Source organism: Brachyhypopomus gauderio, chromosome 13, assembly GCF_052324685.1.
Source record: "Brachyhypopomus gauderio isolate BG-103 chromosome 13, BGAUD_0.2, whole genome shotgun sequence".
NCBI classification, from domain to species: domain Eukaryota; kingdom Metazoa; phylum Chordata; class Actinopteri; order Gymnotiformes; family Hypopomidae; genus Brachyhypopomus; species Brachyhypopomus gauderio.
The window spans coordinates 15,726,154-15,750,681 of NC_135223.1; the positions used below are offsets into that span (position 1 = coordinate 15,726,154).

General features: G+C 44.1%; 1 protein-coding gene across 5 annotated transcripts in view; it reads right to left on the reverse strand.

Moving 5' to 3' along the window:
* dpp6a (dipeptidyl-peptidase 6a) overlaps positions 1-24,528 on the reverse strand; it is a 196,014-nt gene that overhangs the window by 47,435 nt on the left and 124,051 nt on the right. For all 5 annotated transcript variants that reach the window (XM_076971239.1, XM_076971243.1, XM_076971242.1 and 2 more), the window contains one exon: positions 4,603-4,717. In XM_076971239.1, the coding sequence (XP_076827354.1) occupies positions 4,603-4,717 (115 nt within the window). The remainder of the gene's footprint in view (positions 1-4,602; positions 4,718-24,528) is intronic.

Here is a 24,528-nt window from a genome sequence, read left to right on the forward strand (position 1 = left end):
AAATATATATATATGTTAAATTAATAAGCAGGTTAAATTGACACTATGTATGAAAAGGGCAATACAAATATACATGTCTTGCCTTTTGTCTTATAAGTCAATATTTCAACTGGAAATATCTTCTTGGAAAGAGCCCCAGGACACCTTAGAGCATCGTGTCCAGGCTGCGGTCAGTGTTTGTCTGTTCGGATAAGCAAAGTGTGCTCAGCAAGGCGTGAATGCCAAAGCCGACATGCGATCTGGATTCTTCTCCAGACAGCGTAGCTGTGTGGGTGGTGGGAATGCAGTGGGACTCTGAGTTCACGCCTGTAGCTCTGAACCCCTGCTGAGTGTGAATAAATATTCATGCGTTCATCTTCCATTTAACAGGGCATGGGGCTAAACATCCATTAAAAGCAGATGAAGGAGTAATGGAAGTTAGAATAGAAATATACACATGCATGCATGCATGCACGCACACACACACACACACACACACACACACACACACACACACACACACACACACACACACACACACACACACACACACACACACACACACATCCACTCAGAGCCGGGTTCAAATCTCTTGTATTTAATCCACATCTTTTACAATGTATATACATCCAGCACTCCTTTAGGTCTCCTTTAGGTTCAACAGGACTGCAGTTTCTATTCTCCTTAGGAACAGAATCCTTCCATGTTCATAATCAAAGGCTTTCTTTACACCTCACTGTCAGTCATGTGGACTGCTGTGTGTGTGTTCATCCTTGAGATGGTGTGAGATGCAGTGGTGATGTAGGCACGGTGAAGGTGGTGGAGGCTTCAGACACCACCTGCCCCTCCTGGGCTGTGGATCACACCAGAGATGGGCGGAATGGGAACTGGAAGACGCTGCTGCACAATTCTCAGGAGCTCTCTAAGGCAAAATCACAACCTGCCGTGCACAAAGAACGGCCTCAAAAGTGTGTGTGTGTGTGTGTGTGTGTGTGTGTGTGTGTGTGTGTGTGTGTGTGTGTGTGTGTGTGTGTGCGTGTGAGAGAGAGAGAGAGAGAGAGAGAGAGAGAGAGAGAGAGAGAGAGAGAGAGAGAGAGAGAGAGAGAGAGAGAGAGAGAGAGAGAGAGAGAGAGAGAGAAGAAGGCTAAATAAAGTAAAACCACAAATCATTTGACTGGTGCAAACCAGTCAAAACAAAGCCTGATCTTTCAGCATTTCTAGCTATTATGTGTGAGGAATATTCTGGAGCTTACCCAGACATCCATACCACAAACCACTGAAGTAGGTGAAAAATTTCTGCCAGTGGGAACCCTGGAGTCAGACATGAAGAACCATTTACACTAAGGAACTAGCCACACAGCTAATAACTGTTAATACAGCAGGCATACAGAGGCCCAAGTTACACTGGGAATGCTGTCTGCCTGAAACGTATTCCAAGGTAAATGTTTGGGAGTGAATCCTGGTATTCCAAACTGTATGTGTATTTCAAACACATTTGAAAGTGTGAGCAGGAAGCCTGCTCAACAAGTCACTTTAAATAAACGGGGGCATAATAGGTCCCATCATTTGTAAGCCTACAAGTCACAAATCACAGCCTCTGTCATATCACCCCTTCAGCTCTGGTATCCATTACAGCTTCTTTTCATAAGCCACAGTTCAACCAGGAGAGTGCTTCAAGTTTTTTTATGTCTCAAAATCGTTCTGCTCTGTTCTTATTACAAGAGCATAGTGCTGTGTTTTTAAAGAGCGGGGCAGAGAAGGAGAGATAGAGAGAGAGTAAGAGAAAACAGTAACTGAAATGTCAATATTATTTTTCACATTGCACCAATGCTGAAAAACAGCTGCAAGCAAAGTAAAAAGTTAAAAAATAAAAAGCCGTCATCTTCAGTCTCTAGTATCAGAGAGGTGTCCAGAAATGACTGCATTTCCAGGGTAGCTAAGGAGTTGGCTGCTGCGTGGTCCCGGCCAAGATGAAAAGTGCAATTTCTAAAACAACAGGAGTCACATCCAAACCGAGCTGCAGGGACGATATTTGCTAGACCCCCTCCGGCGTGTAGCAGGCCTCGCTAGCATCAGAGCATGAAAGGCCCCTCCCAGATCAGCAGATGACCAAAAGACACACTCCAGCGAGTCTTCCCCACTGCCTTGATCCCCTGACTCAACCAATTAGCTGTTACTGTGTCTGTCACCTGTCAGTACTGAATATGGAAAAAACTCTCATTCACCCCTCTGTGGCAAAAAAATCCAAAAACAGTTGACCCAGTTTTTAGTTGAGCCACTGAAGGAGCTCATTATACCAACCTGTTCATTATCAAAAGAAGGGGACCGAGAGAGAGAGAGAGAGAGAGAGAGAGAAAGAAAGAGAGAGAGAGAGAGAGAGAGCAGTGACAGGGAGAGTAGAAAGGAGGAGAGGGAGAGAGCTTGTCACTGGGAAGGGAAGGAGCAGAAAACACGCACAGACACAACAGTAGCGTGAGGAAACAGAACGGTGTCATTGATCTGAGCTGAGTTGAAGGTCAGAGGCATTTAGGATCTCCGCGGGGAACACGAAGCCCATGGGCAGCAGGACAAGCCCGCCACGCTGCTGCCTCTCTGCGGGACTGTCCCGAAGCTCTGACACACACAAAGCCTTCAGCGATTGTGCAGGGGCCTGCAGAGTCTCGGGAGTTAACAGATGGCATAAATATGTCAGAATATAGAGGTAGAATCGCTGCCTCACACATGAAACTAAGCAGCAGAGAGTCATCACAGAGCTCTTCATGCCACGGGGGTGTGAGGGCCGTGCTGCCAGGCTGGCCGACCCTGGGCTTCAGCGAGAGGTCCGCATGGGCCCGGCCAGCCAGGACTGGAGGGAGGAGCAGTTCCAAGATGAACGAGCCATCTGCTCTCCCACTCCCCCTCTCCTTCCTTCCTCTCATCTCCCTCCTCTTCCTCACCTCCCCTCTCATCTCCTCTCCCCTCATCTGGTTTCCTCTCCTTCCTTCCTCTCATCTCCCTCCCCTCCCCTCTCCCCTCCTCTCCCCTCCTCTCATCTCCTCTCCCCTCCCCTCCCCCCTCCCCTCCCCTCCCCTCTCCTCTCCCCTCCTCTCCCCTCCCCTCCCCCTCCTCTCCTCTCCCCTCCCCTCCCCCCTCCCCTCCCCTCCACTACCCTCACCCTCCCCTCCCCCCACTACCCTCCCCTCCCCTCCCCTCCCCTCCACTACCCTCCCCTCCCCTCCCCCCTCCCCTCCACTACCCTCCCCTCCCCTCCCCCCCTCCCCTCCACTACCCTCCCCTCCCCTCCCCTCCACTACCCTCCCCTCCCCTTTCCCCTCCTCTCCCCTCCTCTCATCTCCTCTCATCTCCTCTCCTGATACCAAGATTCTGCATTGACTCAAGTCACTTTCACACTTTCTTACATTTTCATGAGAGTCGAACATATAGACATCTTCCAACTGAACTGCAGAGGAATATTCTGAGAAGACCAGCCAGGCTAGTAAACATAAGAATAAATCTCAAAACACACACACACACACACACACACACACACACACACACACACACACACACACACAAATCACACCATAGGCAGGCGAGTAAAATCATGGCCAGATCTAAGGATTACTCTGGATTTTTTTTTGCTACAGCTCAGGCTCTGAGCTCTCGTGACCATTTAAAGGAACTTTCTCCTTCACCATTCAGCCTGAAATCAGAGCCAACAGCACAGAGGGCATCCAGGCTGAACCCATGGTGCAGTTCTCCACCCTATGTGCCAGTGGGCAGACCAGATAGAGGCTGTGGGGTGGACCAGGCGGGGGCGGGGCTGTGGGGCAGAGTAGGCGTGGCCAGGGTGTGGTCAGGGCGGGGTCAGGACTGGATCAGGTGGGGCCAGGCAGGCACTGGAATCGCTATCACCCAGCTCCTCTCGCAATCTGTCATCTCCACTGATGAGGGTTTACTTTTACAATGGCGACTGATTTAGCAACTTATTGCAATCTCACATTCACTGATCTAGCATTAAGGTCCATTCATGGTATAGAGTGATTTTCATTGATAACACATGGAAATAGAATGATCTGTGGCATCAGTGTTCATGTGGTAGTGTGACATCTGTAAATGGAGTGATGACAGTCGATCAGTAGGTGTATTTGCACATAGGCTATATTAAAATATACTATGAGCCTTCCTTAAAATCATATGCCAAAAGAACTAAGGTTCTAATATGAACAGTTTTAAGAATATTTCTGTTTGGGTTTGAAGGTCATTTTAATGTCAAAGTAAAAGCTCAAGAAGAGAGCAGAGAGAGAGAGAGAGAGAGAGAGAGAGAGAGAGAGAGAGAGAGAGAGAGAGAGAGAGAGAGAGAGAGAGAGTGAGCAAATACTCAATTGCCAGAAATGGTGCAGTGAAGCAGTTCTGGAAGAGTAAACACTCAAACCTGTTGATACGAGTCTCCAGGTGCACTGCATGTGTTTCGAGTGTTTCTTAACACTCTGTTTGAGTATGTGAATGCTTATGCATGTGTGTGAGTGTATGTATTTGTGTGTGTGTGTGTGTGTGTGTGTGTGTGTAGTCAGTAATGTTGTGACCACTCTACCACCCGTCATCCCCCCCAAGCCATGGCTTTTGGGCCCTTGGGCCATGTACCTGGTGTCAGCAGGATGACGGAGGTGACGATCAGAGAGCAGATGACCAGAATGACAAGCAGCGCAATCGCTATTCCCTTCCAGTTCCTCTGTGGAGGGTTACTTCCCACCAGCTCCTACAGAGAGAAAGCAACAGAGAGAGAGAGCGAGAGAGAGAGAGAGAGAGGAAAAGAGAAAAAAAATGCAAATGAAGAGTTGGTCAAGGACAAATGCATGTCATTGTGCAGCATGCTGTGTAGACTGCACTCATTTGAGAATTGTCATTATCCCCAAACAGGGGTGAGAATTACCCACATAATGTCATCACCGATACAAACCCATGATGACTGAAAAACAGGAAAGACTGCACAGAAACTCCTGACTTTACTCATGACTGACACACTGAGAATTATGGGTGAAATAAGGTTTGCAGTTATGGGAAACCCAAGGGCTATTTAAATTCTGAGTTCAATTCAAGTATATTAAGACATCAGAAACTATTTCATGTTTAATATATTCGAAGACTGAGCAGAGTTGCTATCAAGAAGTTCTGTCCAATGAAAGTCAAATTGCTTCTGAATGGTAAAGCTTGAAATGCAGTTTTTATAAACATTTTGCCCTGAGCTATAAATGAAGCAAACTCATAAAGTGGCGAAGCCTCCTTTTTTGACTGATATATCAGTATGGTTTTTGACAGCCTGATTACAAATCAAAATGTGCATAATGTCACCTGTGGTAAGAACACATCAAGTGAGTATTTATTAAGGACCCTTATTGCTTGTAGAGTAAAATGTTTCACACATTACATGGCAGTCTTTCCACTTGCACAAATGACCAGTCACATTTTATTGCCTGCATTTGCATGCTTCACAACAACAAAACACTGATTAATTTTGAGGGATTTAGTCTGAGACAGAGGCCAGGAGCTACGGCGGCACTGAGACAAATGAAGGAGCTCTCTGGCGTTGTGGAGCGTGACGCGGCCGTACGGGCGTTTTCATTAGGATAACGCAGCCCTAGTGGAGCGGAAGACCAGCGGCGACAGGATTACACTCTTTAAAGGCTGAGCTGCTGGTGACCTTGTTCCTGTCCTAATTGAACAGCACTGCAGAAATCATTAGTCCAGAGATAACAGCAGCCAGGTCCTGTTTACTGGGACAACCATTACGCAGACTCATTACAGCATTACAGAGCAGACCAGAGAACCCGGCTCTGAGTGGATGTGTGTGTGTGTGTGTGTGTGTGTGTGTGTGTGTGTGTGTGTGTGTGTGTGTGTGTGTGTGTGTCAGGTCACTTAAGCGGACAGCAACAGATGAGCACACAGTATGAAGCATCAGGGTTGCTCAATAAATCTTTGTGCAACTGTTACTGGTGTATATAGCTCATTGTCTGTGGTTTTCCGATAACACTAATTGCTGGAATTGAAAATAAATCTTTAAAAAAAAAAAAGTGAACTTTGATCCCAATAAAAGAAAATTAATAAAAGAAAAGGTGAGGGTTAGGGTTAAGGTCAGGTGTGTCCCTATGGCATTTTCTGTTATGACACAATTAATGTCATTCACAGCCATATCAAAAGCATGTAGGTCCATCTATAGCTCTGGTTTGTGTAAAATCAGTTCAAAGCATTCACAGCCATGGACTGAACACTTTCTCAGGTGCATGTGTGTTATAGGATTGCCCAGGATATGTTGAAAGTCTTTTACTGCCATTGATCGTTGAGGCACGAGGCCCAATACCAGACCTGTAGGGGGTGAATACTAGCATGTTTTACCAGTATAGTAAAACGTACCTTTTCAAACTCTGGCAAAATAGACAATTAGAAAACACATTATTGTTATTGAAGGTTATTCTATTATTGAGAGTAGTTGTCAGCAGATGTAGACATTTACTTGCAACCATGATGCGACCAAATTTGCAAAAAGGATAATATCAGGAAAACAGAAGATGGTGACTGCACAAGGGTAAGATGTTATCTGCATCTGTATATTATCTGCGTCTGTATATTATCTGCAGCTCTGATGCACTTGGCCATAAGAGATGTTGCCTATTTTTAGTAAGTTTGCTTTAAAATAAACATTAAAACGTTCCACTTGGTGTAGCATAAAAACTGATGCCAGATCACTAAACAATTGTGCCCGTTGTAATGTGATGAATTGGGCCTGACTGCAGGTGCATTTTATAGCGTCACAGACTGTATCTCATTTGTTGTTATGCGAAGCTTGTCATCCACCATTCAGTTTCTGACCTCAGGGCCACTGGTGACGGGAGATGATTCGGGTGTCGGTCCGCTGACTCCGTCATGGGTGTTGGACTATGTGCAGTGGGCCTGGCAACACTGCTGCAGTTTTACATTTGAGTGACGCTGCTGGGTGGGGCGTGGTTGGGACAGTGCTGGGTCGGCTGAAACTGCTGGGTTGGGTGAGAGTTTGTTCGGGTGACAGTGCTGGGTCGGGTGATTGTGCTGGGTTAGGTGACTGTGCTGGGTCGGGTGACAGTGCTGGGTCGGGTGATTGTGCTGGGTTAGGTGACTGTGCTGGGTCGGGTGACAGTGCTGGGTCGGGTGATTGTGCTGGGTTAGGTGACTGTGCTGGGTCGGGTGACAGTGCTGGGTCGGGTGACAGAGCTGGGTTGGGTGAGAGTGTTGGGTTGGGCATGGTCTGCTGTACAACCTCCTGGGATCAGACAATGTCCACTGACAAACTGCTGCCTAACATAACTTATGACTGGCAGCAGATTACATGCTAGATATTCCCAAGAAGTCCATGTTCCTACTAACGATTCTAATAACGGTTGGTGGTGAATACATATATGTCAGTACATTTGCGATGTGTTCACCCAGCTCTGCCGTACCTCAGGTGAATCAGAATCTTCCACATTCACTTCTCATGCTTCCTGGACACTGTATGTTCTCGGAATCACAATTACTGGGTACATTCCACCCATGTACCTTTGTGCTAATGTGGTCATCATGAGAAATGAATTGTGAATGAGTTGGCGACACAGGAGAGCACGCTGGAGAGATTCTGCAGTAGACGAGCGGGTCCGGGCTGCTCGGGGTTACGGCTCTGGACCAATTTGCAAGGCAAGAGTGCATGTGAATATTAACAGTCGATTTCATAATGAGCCTGGCAGTTGGGCTAGTGAGAGTTCTCACATGTAACACACACACACACGGATTCACTTGCGCACATAAACTCAAACAAAGATGGACAGCTGTCCAAGAAAACCTGTTCACTTGTTTTGAGTAGCCAATGACCTTGCACTTTTTTCCTGCTTTATTTGAGTTCACATTCAGTAAAAAATCCCACCAGGACACACATCTGCCCAACAGGATATAGCTGCTACATTCATTACAGACACCACAGCTCACAGCTGGGGAAAGCAGTGTCTCTTACAAACATGCATGCTTCTTCTGATGGATGAGACTCAAAGATATTTTACCAACTGTTTCTACTTTGCCTTGTTTAAAGTCTTCCAACAAAACATTTAATGAATATGAATCTGTAGGAGATCAGTTTGAACATTTAGTTTTTCTCCTTTATGCATTGGCCAGTAGTCCCTATTTATCAGGGAGCAAACTGCTATGAAAGTAATGCCACCATATTAATACACACACACACACACACACGCACACACACACGCGCACGCACGCACACACACACGCGCACGCACTCGCACGCACGCACGCGCACACGCACACACGCACACGCACGCACGCACGCAACACGCACACGCACACGCACACACACACACACACACACACACACACACACACACACACACACACACACACACACAATCTGTTGACATAGAGCATAACAATAGACTGTACTGTCTACCCTTCCAATTTCCCATCTGTACTGTCTCTACCTGGCCCTCCCCAACACAAGCGTTTAAGCCAGGGAAAATGACCAAGAGAGACAATTGTGATTCCTCCAGCCATGACAGAAGTTATTACAGTTAATGATAAACACTGAACTAAATAAACATAAATGTCCTCCTGTTACACCGACTCAAACAGTGTGACCAGGTTTATGAAGCCCTCAGAACGATGCCACATACCCACACTAATCTGCACGAATGCAAACACTGAAACCCACCTGCTGACATATGCACACATACCGTAGACACAGAGTCTAAACTCTTACACCTGAACCTTCAGACACCCACCCACATAACAAATATACACAGAATATACACGCACACACACACACACACACACACACACACACACACACACATACACACACACACACACACACACACACACACACACACACACACACACACACACACACACACACACACAAGCTCTTCTTCAAAGAACATGATGTGAAGCAGAATAGGGATTGCCAAGGGCTAAATGAACAGAACGTCAGTACTGAGAGCAGCGTTGTACTACACAAGAGTCACAATACCAACAGCACAAAGGAAGATGTCCCAGGGAGAAATGGCCGCCCTCCACTGAACAGCCCAGAGCCATCCTAGTTTGGACGTCGTGTTGACGGGTGGGTACGCAACCAGGGTCCCGCCCCCTGCAGCTCTGATGCAGCTGGAGGGAGGGGCCACGGGGAGCCTGAGGGGGTATATCCTCAGGAACAGTAGGAATAAACAAACACCAAACTCAGTGCCATAAATAGCCCACGTGCTAGTGGGACTCACGCAGCCACACTTAACAAAACACTCAGACAATAATGTGACATTATAATGGCTGAGAGACACTCTTTATATAGATGCCTTCTATTTGAAAGCAATAAAAGATAGAGAGGTCTGTTTGGAAAACAGATGCAAGCACCACATACTGCTTGCATCTTCTGAATGTGAAAATATTTACCAAGTCCATGTCGGGATGACTAATAACCCATAATTATCTTTAATTGAAATGCAGTACCTCAGAGAGAGCAGCTTTTAACAGTGACCATAAGCATAGTTAATCAGTTTGGTCCAATGATTCATTCTGGTCAAAAGGCAAACAGCCTTCTCCAGGGACTCTTTTGACTTTTAATCCTCAGTGACTAGAACACATCCATCATGCGTGTATACAGTGAAGCCCATGTCAAAGCCAAAGACAGACTTTATCAAAACAGCAGCCATCTTGTCCAGTCGAAGTAAGCAGATTGGTAAATGAGAATGAAGGGTTTGGCTAGAGAACAGAATAGTGCAGAAAAAAGACTTCACAATTCCCATGATTCTCTGTATCACTGGGAGAGGACACAAGTGTAAACAGATGCCATGAGAGACACAGAGTTAAAAAAACACCTCTGAAAAGCAACACTTCCGAAAATGCACTGAACCTGTTCAGTGCTCTCTCTCTCTCTCTCTCTCTCTCTCTCTCTCTCTCTCTCTCTCTCTCTCTCTCTCTCTCTCTCTCTCTTTAACATCTTTGGCAAGGCGAATGGCACATGTTTGCTGCCTAGTGCAATTCACTTGATGGAATTGCACCAGGCAGCATAGATTTTATGTTGTTTTTCCCCCCATACAACTCACTGAGCATTATAGTCATGTAGTCCATGGAGTCCACTGCAAAACACTCATTTACCACAGACTGATATTAACGGCACATTAGATATATAAATATGGAAAGCTTCCCTGAGTCTAACTATTATAATCACAGTGGAATTACTCAAAGTAGGCAATGCTGTGTTATTAATAGATAAGGAAATGTCAGAGATTATGGTGAAATTCATCTTAAGGCTAAAGCCAACTGGAGTTCTGTTCATAGAAGTGAATGATATGAGAATATCAGAATGTTTATTTAATCACGAAACACCATGGGCTTACTGGCATGAAATCTTTCAGCCTGGCTAGATCCCTTAGACTGATCAGTACTAGATCCCTTAGACTGATCAGTACTAGATCCCTTAGACTGATCAGTACTAGATCCCTTAGACTGATCAGTACTAGATACCTTAGACTGATCAGTACTAGATCCCTTAGACTGATCAGTACTAGATACCTTAGACTGATCAGTACTAGATCCCTTAAGTTAGCTGGATCTTTCACCACGGCTAGTACTAGGTCCTTGTGGTTGACTAGCATTAAAATATGGCTAGCCCATGATGATCCCTCAGGCTGACTAACACTAAATCCCTCAGATAGCTTAGCACTACAGCCTTTATGTTGACTATATCTGGATTCTTCAGATAAGCTCTAGCTGACTAGCTGTACATCACAGTGGTTGACTAGCACTTCATCCATCCACTTACCTGGAAGTAGACCCCCTGACAATGTCACAAGCAGAAGGTTACATTACACTCTACTATTATTTTCCCTAGCCATGAAGATTTAATATAGGACGTGGTATTGTATGAAATACTCTTGATTTATTGTATTGTTTAAACAACTTTTCCACAGGGATAGGAAGACAGTTTTTTTTGTGAATGGCTGGGTTGTAACAGTAAATGGTATTTTATGGTATTTTAGTAGCTGTTTCGCCCACATTGTGTGTGACTGGCTGGACTGCTGTGCCCGGGTGCACACAGCTGCAGCCCGCTGTGTTGGACGGTTCTGGCATCCAACTTCCTGTTCACATGAAACAGAACATGGAAATTTCATACTTCACAGCACAAAATTTACATCACATCTAAGGAAGGAGAGATAGAGGAAAGAGAAAGAAAGAAGGGATAAACAGAGTAAGCTCACAGGCCCTACCTGCACCACTCCTGATTTATTCCTGTTGTGCACTTGTAAATCTGAAAATGCTGTTGAAACATGCCGGGCAGGTTGCAACAGCCTGGCAGTCACCTGTGGTCGCAGCAGCCTGGGAGCATTTCAAAAGCCCCCCTGACGACCCCCCCCCCCCCCCCCCCCAACCTATTTTTGCACCATAGCACTTCACCATGGCATTCAACTAAAAAAATATGTAATATTACACCATTTTGTTGGAAACTAAGTATTGGAAAGCATGTATGTTGAATAGTTGTATAAAGAGAGTTAAAAAGCCCTGCTGAGACTGCTGTTCAAACCAGCTCTGTGACACAGAGTGTCTGGTGCACCTCACGGTCTTATCTGCAGCAGGTCCACCCCCCTCCCTATCACCTTGCTCTCCTCAGAGTGGCAGAGAGGCGTACTTCACCTCTCAGTGCCCGTCATAAGTGCTCCCTCTTTTACCTATTTCGTGGCTATAAATAGGATGTTGGCACAATGATGGGCAGCAACACAACAACACAGAACTCGGCTGTCAAAGAAAAGCTGTAAGAACGACACAATGCCCACCATACAGGCCAAACATACGCTTCCACGTTGCGTTTGAAGCCAATCGCACGATCCCTCTCACAGACTGGAAGGTCTTTAAACGTCGCCTGGATAACTTTAACATAATGCTGCGTTTTCCATTGTTCGCACGGATGGTTAACTGTTGCAAAACGAGTCTTTTCTCAACATCCACAGTGCCGAAGTTTGAGCGGGAGGTAAGTTCAAAACGAGCCTGTCGCCTCCTGGCGAGTGTAATGACAGTCGCGGCTGGTGTTGAGGTACAGCGACACGATAATGATGCAGAACGTGACTGCGGCATGCCGCCCCTCCCCCGCCTCCCGCCCACGCTAGGCCTTTCAGAAGGGCTCTTTCACTTCGACTGGCGTGAATGTGACGATCCATAAATGAGACTCATTACCCGCCGTGCATCTGTCGCCCCCCTCCCAAAGAGTATTGAACTGATACGAGGTGAGCAACGGCGGCGCAGTGCACCGCCAGCGATCGATACCCGGCTCAGGCTTCGTTCGTCACGGCACAGACGCACTCCTTAGACGCCCCAGCGTCGGAGTCGGGCGACGTGCTGCGGAACGCTGGTCCTAGAACATGGTCTGTCTGCGCGTGTGCGCGGACGCCCGCACGGACGGACCTTGGGTGTGTTGGATAACCTCACCATCACTCTCTGCTCCGTAATTATGATAATGATTAGGGGGATTAGCTTGGTCCCTGTACTGGCTTAATGAACAGGTGATTAAGGTCATCTGGGTGAACTGAATGAAGACCAGGCTGCTCTCTCGCCGAGGAAAATGAACGGAGAACACAAATTATAGGGAGGAATCAATTCAGGAGATAGAGAGATCAGGAGATGGAGGGGAAGGAGAGAGTGAGAGGCAGAGACAAAGGCAGATCAAAGAGGAACAAAGAAAAAAATAACAGTGACTGATGGAAAGACACAAAAGGCATAAAATCTAAAGTGTGAATATGTAGTGAGATATTCACTCTGATAGAGATTTTCATCTATAAAAGGCCTTTCAGCTTTTAACAGCTATTTTCAGTTCCTTGAGGGCTGCAGCAGTTTACACTACAGGAGCTGAGTGCATTATTACCTCTGCCGGAAAGTTCAGATAGCAGTTTAAGATCGAGAGAGGAGATTAAGAGCCAAACAGAGGAGTTTAATAACGGGACAGTGACCGGCCCTGTACTCGGTGAATGAGAACGGTATGTGAGCTCTAAGCCGGGGTGAGCTGAGCTAGCAGTGCACCCGCCACAACGGATTTCTCAACTGAACCTCCAGCTTCTGTGTGGGGGCAGGGCTGACCTGTGGGGGAGGGTGGCGTCGGTGCCCTGAGCCGGGCACAAGGAGAGGTGAACTGGGTCAGCATGCTTCCTACAACTGCACACAGCCTCACACAGCGATGCTAGGACACACACCAGGGTGTGAAACTCAATCAAACTGTAATGTTCACTAAAACGGGACCGAATATGAAACAAAAGAAAAAAAACCCTGAGTTCTAATATTTTTGCTTAGGTATTTATGATGTGTTTATAAATTCCTTATAGCAAAAACTACAATGCCCAAGAGATGGACATGTCACTAAATCACTGATGTCACGATTACGGCGAAATTCATTCCCTCAGTCAGACAGAGTGACAATAAAACAAACGATTATCTGCTCACATGAAAGGCAGCTGGACTTGCCAGTGATCCATGCAAATAACCACAGAGCCAGTGTTTCATGGACATCCACATGTGGCCAGACATTCCATTTATATGTACCTGATTTCAGTTTTGCCCCCTGGGAAATATACCAAGCATAGTCTACAACAGCCCCGGTCATACAAGGAAGGCTTTGTTTGTAAAATTAAAGTGACAAGGACACCACTGCATGTTCTTTTATTTAGAAAACTGTAAGCTAGCTTAGCCTACTTTGTTCATAGCTAACAATGCCACTGACATAGCTGTACTTGAGCATGTATACAACCTCTCACATCATCACATCTAACATTCATTATTGTGGTCATCATGATCTTTTATGGTTGTCCATTCCAAGCAGAGCTTCCAGATCTACAAAGTCATCTGCCTAGCTGGCAAAACGGGGTCTATCTTGCTAGCCAATATGGCCCTTTCTTTTATATAGCTTTCAGCAGTCTGCAAAAAGACAGAAATCTTGCAGCTCTTTCATATTTTAGTTGTGTAATCTTGCACAACAACTCTCATATTTTAATTGTGTAATCTTGCATTTAGTCACACTAAATGCTAAAGCAGCAAGTGTCCCCCCCCCCCCCCCCCCCCCAGTCTTTCTCAGCCTTACTACTCACACTGACACTACTCACACTGACTCACACCATGTCGTAACACGCATTTTAGCCATGCTAAAATAGCAAACCTTGTTGGAAAAAAGTGATATTACAGTTTATATCAGGCATTTAAATTTTTTTCATCATACCATTGTCGGATACCTCACACACAATGCTGTACAACACTGAGGTTCACAACATATCATTGGACCCTGCTAGTCTCATCTGCTGGCCTCAGGTTAAATAAAGACTGTGTGTGTGTGTGTGTGTGTGTGTGTGTGTGTGTGTGTGTGTGTGTGTGTGTGTGTGTGTGTGTGTGTGTGTGTGTGTGTGTGTGTGTGTATGGGTGTGTGTGTGTGTGTGTGTGTGTGTGTGTATGTGTGTGTGAATAGAGATGCCGAAATGTTATCTGATCGTATGGCATGAATCCATACTCCTCAGAAATCAATGAATGAATAGATGGATGAATGAAAGAAAGAACAGATAAATAAACAAACAGTGCCTGCCTTGAAGATAAAAACACACATGTTGTTCAGACATACGGTATTATACTCTGCATAGGTTATAGGTTCCAAGTGTGAGCGATACATCATTCTAGTCATCCATCTGGTTATGAGAGAAAACATAAGACATTTTACTTTATCAAAAGCACAATAAACATTTTGACATATCTCTTCTACAAAAGATCAGACAGAGAAACAGATGACTGATAGATGTAAAAGAGGGAAAGATAGAAATACATCACTAAAGACACTGTGAAAGAGGGACCAAAGAGGAAGATGTTAAAAGAGCAAGTGAGAGAAAGCACAAGAAAGGCAGATAGAAAATTCTGGAAGCTAATTACAGCTTCATTAGCCCTCCCTGTCAACGCCACCACCTCTGAGCTCATGTGCACATCCGCTTTTTAAAAGTTGCATTTCACAAACGAACAAACCAATTAACACACAGAATACAAGCTCCTCGGAACCCAAACAGTTGCCTTGCCAACCAGAACATTGTCATCTTGACTCATCCTGTTCTGGGTCTGCCCAAGGTGTCTTCCTGTGCTAATACAACCAGAATGTAGTGAGTGACGTGCTAATAGGCTGGTCTGGTGGCTGAACATGCAGCTTGCCAGTAGCTGGGTCGGAGTAGCGCTGTTTCCTGCTGCACACTCTTTTACTGCAGATCCCAGTGGAAGCTCCACGTGAGCTGAAACCTCATTTGCAGTGCCTGCTTTTGATTCTGTTTCACTGCTTCTGAACAACCGAGTCTGTAAATACTGAAAGCCTCATTCTGATCTTTAAGGTTCCGCTCCCTCTTCAGTTCCATCTCCCCTCCCTGAAATAACTCTGCATAATTTGCTAAGACTCAAATCCCCTTCTCAATGAGGTCACACGCTGCACAATTTATTAAGGAGCCTGAATGAGAAGTTCATGATTTCATTTTCTTAGATTGAGATATTCACATCATAGCTTTTAAGGTTGATAGATCCGACTTATTTTATTGAATTATCTCTACAGTTATTACTCTCTGTCGGTGTAATTACTCTATAATATTCTGTATATAGAATTATACATCCAAATTACTGTAGAATTCTAACTTTTTCATGGTACTGACCACCTGAAGGTACCTGTTCCGAGCCGCTCCACCATTCACACCCCCAGGAGCACACTGAGAGGCCAGGGCCGTCTTGCGCACAGGGCATTCATTCTGATCTGCACCACCATGTGCTCATTTTCACAATATGAATTATAAATGCATTTAAAAGACACTGTTGTTTTGTTTGTTTTAAAATGAGACTTCCAGCACGACGGAGAACAGACGCATCACAGGCAGTCATACCAGAAAAGATAAATCAGTGCGGTGATATAAAAAAAAGAACAAAAAAAAACCCCATTCATTTCAATTCATTTCATTGCACCACTGTGCTGGAGTGACCTGTAGAAAGACCCTTAGAAAGAGTAGTGATGTGCGTCCAACCGAGACCAGCATGGCAATGGCACCCACTTTCGCCCACAGCAATAAATAATCCATGTTGCTCCTTTGCTGCCTCCCCCCTGCCTGTACACTCCTGCACGCTCCAGCACACGGGCCTGATCCGGTCCGACAGATCCACACAGGTTCTGTACATTACTTAACTCCATCAAGCCCAATTTTGCCCGTGGCCGCACCAAACCCTCTCCTGTTAGTTGATGCATGTGCATCCCCATCAGGACATGGTACACTCAGAGGCAAGGGGCTGACTCAAAAGACTGGAGCATTTCCACAGCTGCTGAACAGCGTCCATTTGATATTCCAAATATACTTATGCAATACACAAGGAGCCATGGTAACCTGCAATGACCCTGCTATGCTTAAATTGAAGGGGAAAAAAGTTGTTTTAGCTATGCTTATTGACTGATAGGTAGAGATGGAAAGAGACAGAAACAAAGGTAAAGAGAAATATGAGGACAGACGAAAAGTAAAAAGTTAAGATAGAGGGATGAGCAAAAGGGAAAGAGAGAGAGAGAGAGAGAGAGAGAGAGAGAGAGAGAGAGAGAGAGAGAGAGAGAGAGAGAGAGAGAGAAGCCAAGCTGTGAAAACCAAATTCGAGTAGGAGTGCATGTGCATTTGCTATTCACACTGGACCTCTTTGCAGCACAGCAAACCTCCAACATTAAGAACTGAAAAACACTTATTTCCTGACATTGTTATCTATCAGACTTCATTCTATACTGCACGAATGTCATGACTACCACGAGAAATAAATTGCCACCATGGAAACAATACATACCAGGAGACACGCTCCAACACTTCTGCAAAACGGGGGGGAAAAAAAGCTCAGAATATGGTATTTTCCAGGCAATAACAATATTAAGATGCAATAACATCGGCCTCGACTTCTGGTTCTCTGGCTTTAAGTTTTCGTTATGAGTGAAGAATCAATTATGACCCCGTGTGCCACGTATGACCTTTAACCCACGTGGCACTCCAAAACGACACCAAGAGTGACCCGTCTGCAGCAGTCCGCCCATGCGGTGCAGCGTGAGGTTACGGTTACTCTGATGTGTTATGGATTGTCTGTGGAGACTGGGCCAGACACTCATGCTGCTCGTCACAGTGGGGATTAGGTTTGAAATCTTGTCTTTGATCACTTCATGATGTGGACATTTTCTGGCATCAGCAGGATAATCTTGCAGATGCTAGATAATTCCTGTTGTGATGATACAGCAGTTGTAGCAAGTGGAGTCATTGGTAAGGCATCGCCCAACCATACCTTCATGTTTTCCTTTAATTCAACAAAGGATAAGATGAAAAAAGCCTACTACATACTGTATACTGCATACTTACTGCACTGCATACTCAATACATGCACTTAGTAAATTCTGTATATTGAAAAGTATATAGGCTACTGTGGATTCCACAATATTGCAATTATTTTATCTTATTTAATCTAAATCCCTGCGTATGTGCACCATCAATAGCATATAAGTGGAATAATCTTTTGAGACACACACATACAATATATTGACATATTATCTTTTATTAATCTGATTACCTGTTAAAGAAATGGGATCAACACTGTGGGTCAACTACTCTAATCCCTTTTCTGGTGGCATTTCTGCTGAGGACTAAGACGATGATTGTAAATGCTCTGGAGTTATGGGATTGAATGCAAAGGCAACGCACTGCAAGTCATTTTATTGTGCTGACAACATATCTACACCCGCGCATAGCAGCTGGAAAATGAAATGACAGAAACGCAGACTGTTTATGTAGAAACATAGGACAGAAAACATGTAAGCTGTTCACAACTTTGTGTGCAGTTTGATCGGGGAAAAGATAATGTGAAACTACTTCTACACTACTTCGAGTGTTTTTACACGGTGAAACAACACAGTATTAACGGTGCTGCCTCTGCAACACATTGTAAAGTTAAACAGCGCAGAGGCGACCTCACTCCTTGTTAGCGCCATTCAGGTTCACTTTTTGTTTAGTTCTCGTGGCAACGTGACTGGCGCCAAAACCAAATTAGCGCAGATATCTCTATGCTCTGCCACCTGTTTGAGCTCATTTTCTCGCATTAATCGTATTACCCACTCTCTATGGTCCTCTGAAGGCTGCCGTAATGACGAGAACACCAACAAGTGGACATAAGGTGATGAGAATCGAGAAGTGGAGGAAAGGAAAGGTGAAAACAAACACCGTTTTGTGCAGCACGAGGCTCAGGTAAACATGGCGCGAACCAGTAACATTTCAGTTATTTTAATAATGTCAATCTACGCCTGAAACGAGTTCAAATGAAAATGTATGCTGGTTCAAGAGAGCCGCTTCCTGCTTATCTGCTCAGAAGGCAAATCGGACCTACAACGTGCGGGAAACGGAGCAGGCGCCGAGGCAGACAGAGCAAATAAAACAAATATAAATAAACGGAGCTGAAAAAGGGAATGAGTCAGACGCTGAGGGAAGAGTAGGGCATTATTCATATCAACACAGCTCCAGGAGAGAGACTGATGTGCTCTGTCTCACACACACACACACACACACACACACACACCTACTTGCCACGGGTTATGCGGCAATCAGAGAATCGTCATGGTGCGGACGGTTTAGAACAGAAACTGTAATGTAATTTAAAGATATTCTGTTGCACACGAATCCCTGTGTCACACGTACGCATGCGCACACAAAGCCGCAGTCACGGGCTCACTGTGGGCTCTAGTGTGAGGCCTGTGTAGTCGGCATTGATTGCCAATAAGCCTGGGCTTTGCAGACAGCCCAAGTGTTTTTGCCTGAAGTAAAGCCTGTGAGCCCAGTGAGTGTTTCTGACACAGAGCTCCACACACACTGAAAGGTTATCTTGTCAGTCACCTGATGCCATCAGCACTACCCTTCAGTCTGTAGTGTTCACAGACCCACTGCATGCACATTGCACACACACACACACACACACACACACACACACACACACACACACACACACACACACACACACACACACACACACACTCAAATAAACCCCACTCCCCCCACACAGAAAGAGAGGCAGAGGCAGGGACAATAGAGAATACTGTCATTTAGAATTATATTATGCTGATAGCAAACCAGGACCAATCCTGCCCCCTTCATTCAGCCTTTCTTCATCTCTCTTTTTGTGACAGCTGGGAAACTTAAAAAGACTCAGGAGATTGTCCTAAATTCCCAAACAATGCAGGAAATTTCTCTGCTGAGACGATGTGTCTGTGTATTTGCAATAAAGAAAACCAAGGGTGCACCCTTAACAACTCCATTACAATGCAAGAGCTAAAACATATACTCAAAGCCCTAAACAACAGAGAAGATGAGAAGATTAACAAGGGAATGTTAAAAACATGTTTTTCCCTCCAACATTCTATAACCTTGTGCTACAAAATGGAGCGTTATCTTAAAATACTTGGGGAAAGGCCAAATGTGGCCAGTAGAACAGGATGGGGAGAAGTCCCATCATCCCTGTGAGACAAAGACAACTCTATGAGTTTGTTTCCATTTACCACCAGCCGATCTTAAATGTCTTTTAACAAAGAATGCACCAATAACTAATTTACACACGCAAATATGCACCACCTGAATGCAAAAGAACATTGCAACTTATATACGTCTGTAACCAGGACATAAGACAACAGTCTACAAACAGACTACAGTCTACAGACTACAGACTACATTTAGCTCAAATGGCCTCAATGAAATTTCTTCTTCCAGTAAGGTGAAATAATATAGATTTCTAATCAGACAATGCACACTTGAGAATGATGCCATTTAAAAAGTTCTAAAAAGACAACGTACAAATGAAAAACAGCACCACAAGAAATGCAAGAAACCCAGAGAAGAGAGACTACACAATCAGTGCCACACAAGACAAACCCACACAGAACTCAATCTTCTTCTACCTTGTTTGAAATATAAGTGCACCACAGCAATGGGTTTGAGATTGGTTGTATTTAGTTGTACCATTGGAAAGCCCTTTCTCTGCTTAGGTCTGTGAAAGGGAGGCACAGGTTGGTGAGTGAAGGCTGTGGTCTGACATCATCTCCGAGGGCCCAGACGTGTGGAAGCCAAGAGCCTTATTAGTTCCACAAAGAAACAGGTACATCTCCAAAACCATAGCCATGTCTCTCTCTCTCTCTCTCTCTCTCTCATCCCTCCATCTATCTGTTATCTTCTGTTGACATGCCTTCTCTCTCTTTGTTTCTGCCCACTCAATATGCCTTCTTTCACATTTCAATTTCAATTCAAATGAGTTATATTGGCATGGCAAAATCATACAGTACTGCAAAAGCATTTCACGCATACAGAGGTAAGGCACACAAACACGGAACACAGATGATGAACAGATTAGTAACACACACACACACACACACACACACACACACACACACACACACACACACACACACACACACACACACACACTGTTTTAGGACTAGCTGAATGAGGGGATTTGTTTCAGTGTTCATTTCATGGCTCTTTAAGGCTTTACCCAGTAGGAGCTGGCATTTCATTTTTTTTTAGGAGATTTTGACAGAATTTGACAGTTCTTTTTAAATATGAAGTAGTCAAGGATACTGGCCTAATTCTGCCCTGTGTTTATTGTTTTGTGAGCCCCTCTGGGCTCAGAAGGTACTCTTGCAGAACCTTGTATGCACAATTTCAACTGGGTGTTTCTCCTATTTTTTTGAAATTGTGACTGATGAGTGGGCACCAGAATTCATTGCCGTATAATGCCGTATAATTGCTGGGTTCTATAATTGACTGAAAAATGTCATGCCAGGCTCTGATTTGTAGTTTAAGTTGAGCTCTCTTAATGGTAATCTTTCTTTTTCTCTGATCACCTGATAAACTATTTAGTGTGCTGAGGTTCTTTTGCCCCAGTGATTTTCTCCAGAATGTTTGTATCAGGGCCCACATCTGACCAAACAGGTTAGTGTGTCTAGCTTCTGCTGCAGACCCTCTTCTGATGAAGACAACAGAACCAGATCACGTGCAAAAAGAAGGAATTTAATGGTGGAGTCGTGCAAAATGAGGTGGGAGGATGGATACTGGTTGAGTGACATAGTGGTTAATGTAGATGCTGGAGAGGGAGTACGAAAATGGCTGTCCTTGCCTCACTGGAGAACTCCAGCTTTTCTCTTATATAACATTCAGTACATGTTGAAAATAAAACTTCATACCAAATAGAGACAAAGGCCTTTTGGAACTATACCAAGCATACAAATACTTTAGATTGATTTTGGTGCATATAGGCTATTTGTTAATTAGAGTATGGGGGGTGAAAATGTGGTCTGACGTTTAGCAGTTTGGTAAGAATCCAATCTGGCCGGTTTGTAGGACATATTGTTCTGTGATGTAATCTATCATAATGCTGTGTTGATGTTACATGCGTATTTTTCATTGGGTTGTTTTTGTTTTGCTTCATTTTTTTGTGTGTTCAAATAAATGAATTGCAGGTGGTGTTGGATCAATGGGAATGAAGTTTGCCTTGGCTTCGCTCTTCAAGTTCGCTGAGGGGCGGGTCTCGGCAAATACAGGATCCACCTGAGAAGAATCAAGAGAAGCAGAGAAAGGTGCCCACACAAACGGGTGTGGGGAGCTTTATGTGTTTTATGCTGGATTATGAGATGACTTTTTAAATATGGCCAGAAGGTGGTAGCTTTGTTGGAACTTCTTTGTTATTTTCCTCTCTTGCTCTTTCATTTAAACTGATTCGTAAGCTTGAGAAAGCCGGTCCACTGAACAACAGCCATCTCCATGTTTAGATACATTAGGTATGGGGCAAGTGACACAATGTATTTTTGGATAGGTTAGATTTGGTTAGGAGATTAGTAACCATTTTGTTCTTTTCTTTTTCAACTTTCATAAACCTACTGTTAAGTTGCACACGACACGGGAACAGAGGTAGACACAAATGCAGAGTAAAGCGAACTTTATAAAAGACTTGAACAACTCACGTGGACAGTTTCACATCTCAAAACAGAGAACATTCAGACAGCGCGAGGACAGCTAGGCATGACGACAGAATACGAGCTAAACAAAAACTAAACATTTGTTAAGACTAAACAGAACTCACTATTTCATAAATACACATACACAAGCAAAGAACATGAGATTATACTAAATAAACAGGCTACACATAAATCACTGTCAAACTAACCAAAAACAAGAATCAAGAAAGATGACAGGACTAACCTAACGGCAACAAACACCTAGAAACATATCGAATGACGAAACAACATAATAAACCACAAGGACAGACAGATAACAAAGGACATAAATACCATTACTAATGAAGACTAAAAAAGATACAGCTGACAAGAATGACAAGGGGTATTAACAAAACAAACCTTAACGAACTAATGAAACGTAACCATGATTGACACGGAAGGCGGAGCCAACCGTGACACCTACCCTCGTTTAGGTTCGTGTTTCTTTTAATGTTTTATCATACACAAGTAAAAGCATCTTTGAATGTCACATTCCTGCTGTGTCCATCCATCCATCTTCCATCAAGTTACACCTTTCTGGTAGAGTTGGCCTTGAGTGGCATGGAGGCTCCTTAGAGCTGTAAATCAGAAGGATCAGGACTCCATTTTGCTTTTTTCCCACACTTTATTTCTCCCTCACGACAGTAATGCAACGACGCACAGTCCATTGAAGCAGTAGGTAGCCGGCATTCTAAACAGAACTCTATGCCTATTCACCTCCAGTTAGCATTCACAGTACTCATAGCAACAGGTTCATTATGTCCCCATGGCATCACCACCCCCGTGGATCTTGTGTTGAATGCATTTTCAGTCCTTAGCTCCTCCCCCCACAGGTCTCACTCCAACTCTGGTAATCAAAAATCCAAACTTCACAATACAGTTACACATACAAATCATACATTCAATGGCCACCATCATACATTCGACACACACCCACACACAGAATCATCATGGACGATGCCAGTCATCCTCTGAACACTGTCATCAGTAACCAGAGGAGTCTGTTCAGTGACCGACTGCTCCTTCCAAAGTGCAGGACCAACAGGTACAAAAACTCCTTTGTCCTGTATGCCATCGGATTGTACAACTCCTCTTTGCAGGGGAGGAGGGGCCACAGGAAAACGGACTGATCAATCAACACTAACCGGACTATGCACAATAACCTTAAGGCTCATACAATCCAGTGCAATAACATTTTAAATAGTGCAATAAGCATGTGCAATTCATCTTTGGCTCTTTATATTCTATTGTTTTTATATCCTATTGTTTTTTAATATTGTTTATTTTTTATTCTGTGTTTGTATTTATTATTATTAGCAATAGCTTAATCTCTGTTATCACTATCTCTTTTTAATCTTCTATTTTTATCACTGTTCTATTACTGTTATGCTGCTGGAATCTTAATTTCCCTGAGGGAAACCTCCCAAAGGGATCAATAAAGATCTATCTATCTATCTATCTATCTATCTATCTATCTATCTATCTATCTATCTATCTAGTCCCTGATAAAATATTTAAAAAAAAATTTCTTGTTGCAAGTCTCGGTATCGCTCCTTATTGGCGACTGACCCATCACCTCAGTGTCCTCTAATTATTTCCTATTGGCTGACCCAGGAGGTTGCACACAGCTAGTGATGGGGTTAGAGCCTCTAACCGCACTACAACCCTCCTCTCCAGAATTATGGGAAGGTGGATGTATCAGTGGATAATGCTGCAACTTGCCAAGATTACTGCTTACACAGATTCCATTATTGGGGACTAGTTTGTCTCCACTTGAATATAGGTTTTACGAAGCCTTAATTCTAGGTATCAAGGAAATAGTCCACATTAACCATGATTACTATAAGAATAATAGCCATGTAAACACCAAGATCTGATTACATCCCCAACTGGAAAGTTTTAGCACTTTCTCCACATGCATCTTTGTGTCATAGCAAAGTTGACAAAGTTTTACATGGTGGAAGCAAATAACTTGTAGAAGAGACAAAGTTCATGCCACAAACTTTAAATGATTTGAAACAGCAGGATAGATGGCTGTAACGTTCACCAAAACAAGTTGTTTGAATGTTCATGGAATGTTCCGGACATGGCCTCTCATTACAAACACACCAGCTGCAAATTCAGCTAACACAGCTAGTTACACTGCTTCCTTTGCTCTGACTGGATGCATGTGAAGATAATTTTCATGGCAATGTGTTATCTGAGTGGTACTCTATACATTTGACATTTTGGATGTTGTCTTAATCTGTAATCTGAATTACTTTGGACAGACTGGAGAAAATCTCTACATGTAAATGTAGCCACTGAGTGGTGCCAGATTGGACAGTTTTAGGATGGCTAGTGTGAACCTGCCATCTGGCCTGCTTTGTTGTTTGGATTGTAGCACCAGGAATTCATCTCAGTTCTCTCTGTGTAACTGGGTAATCTAATGAGCTTTGGTAGTTTGTAATTTCAGTGCTTTCATATTTCTCCATTTTGAA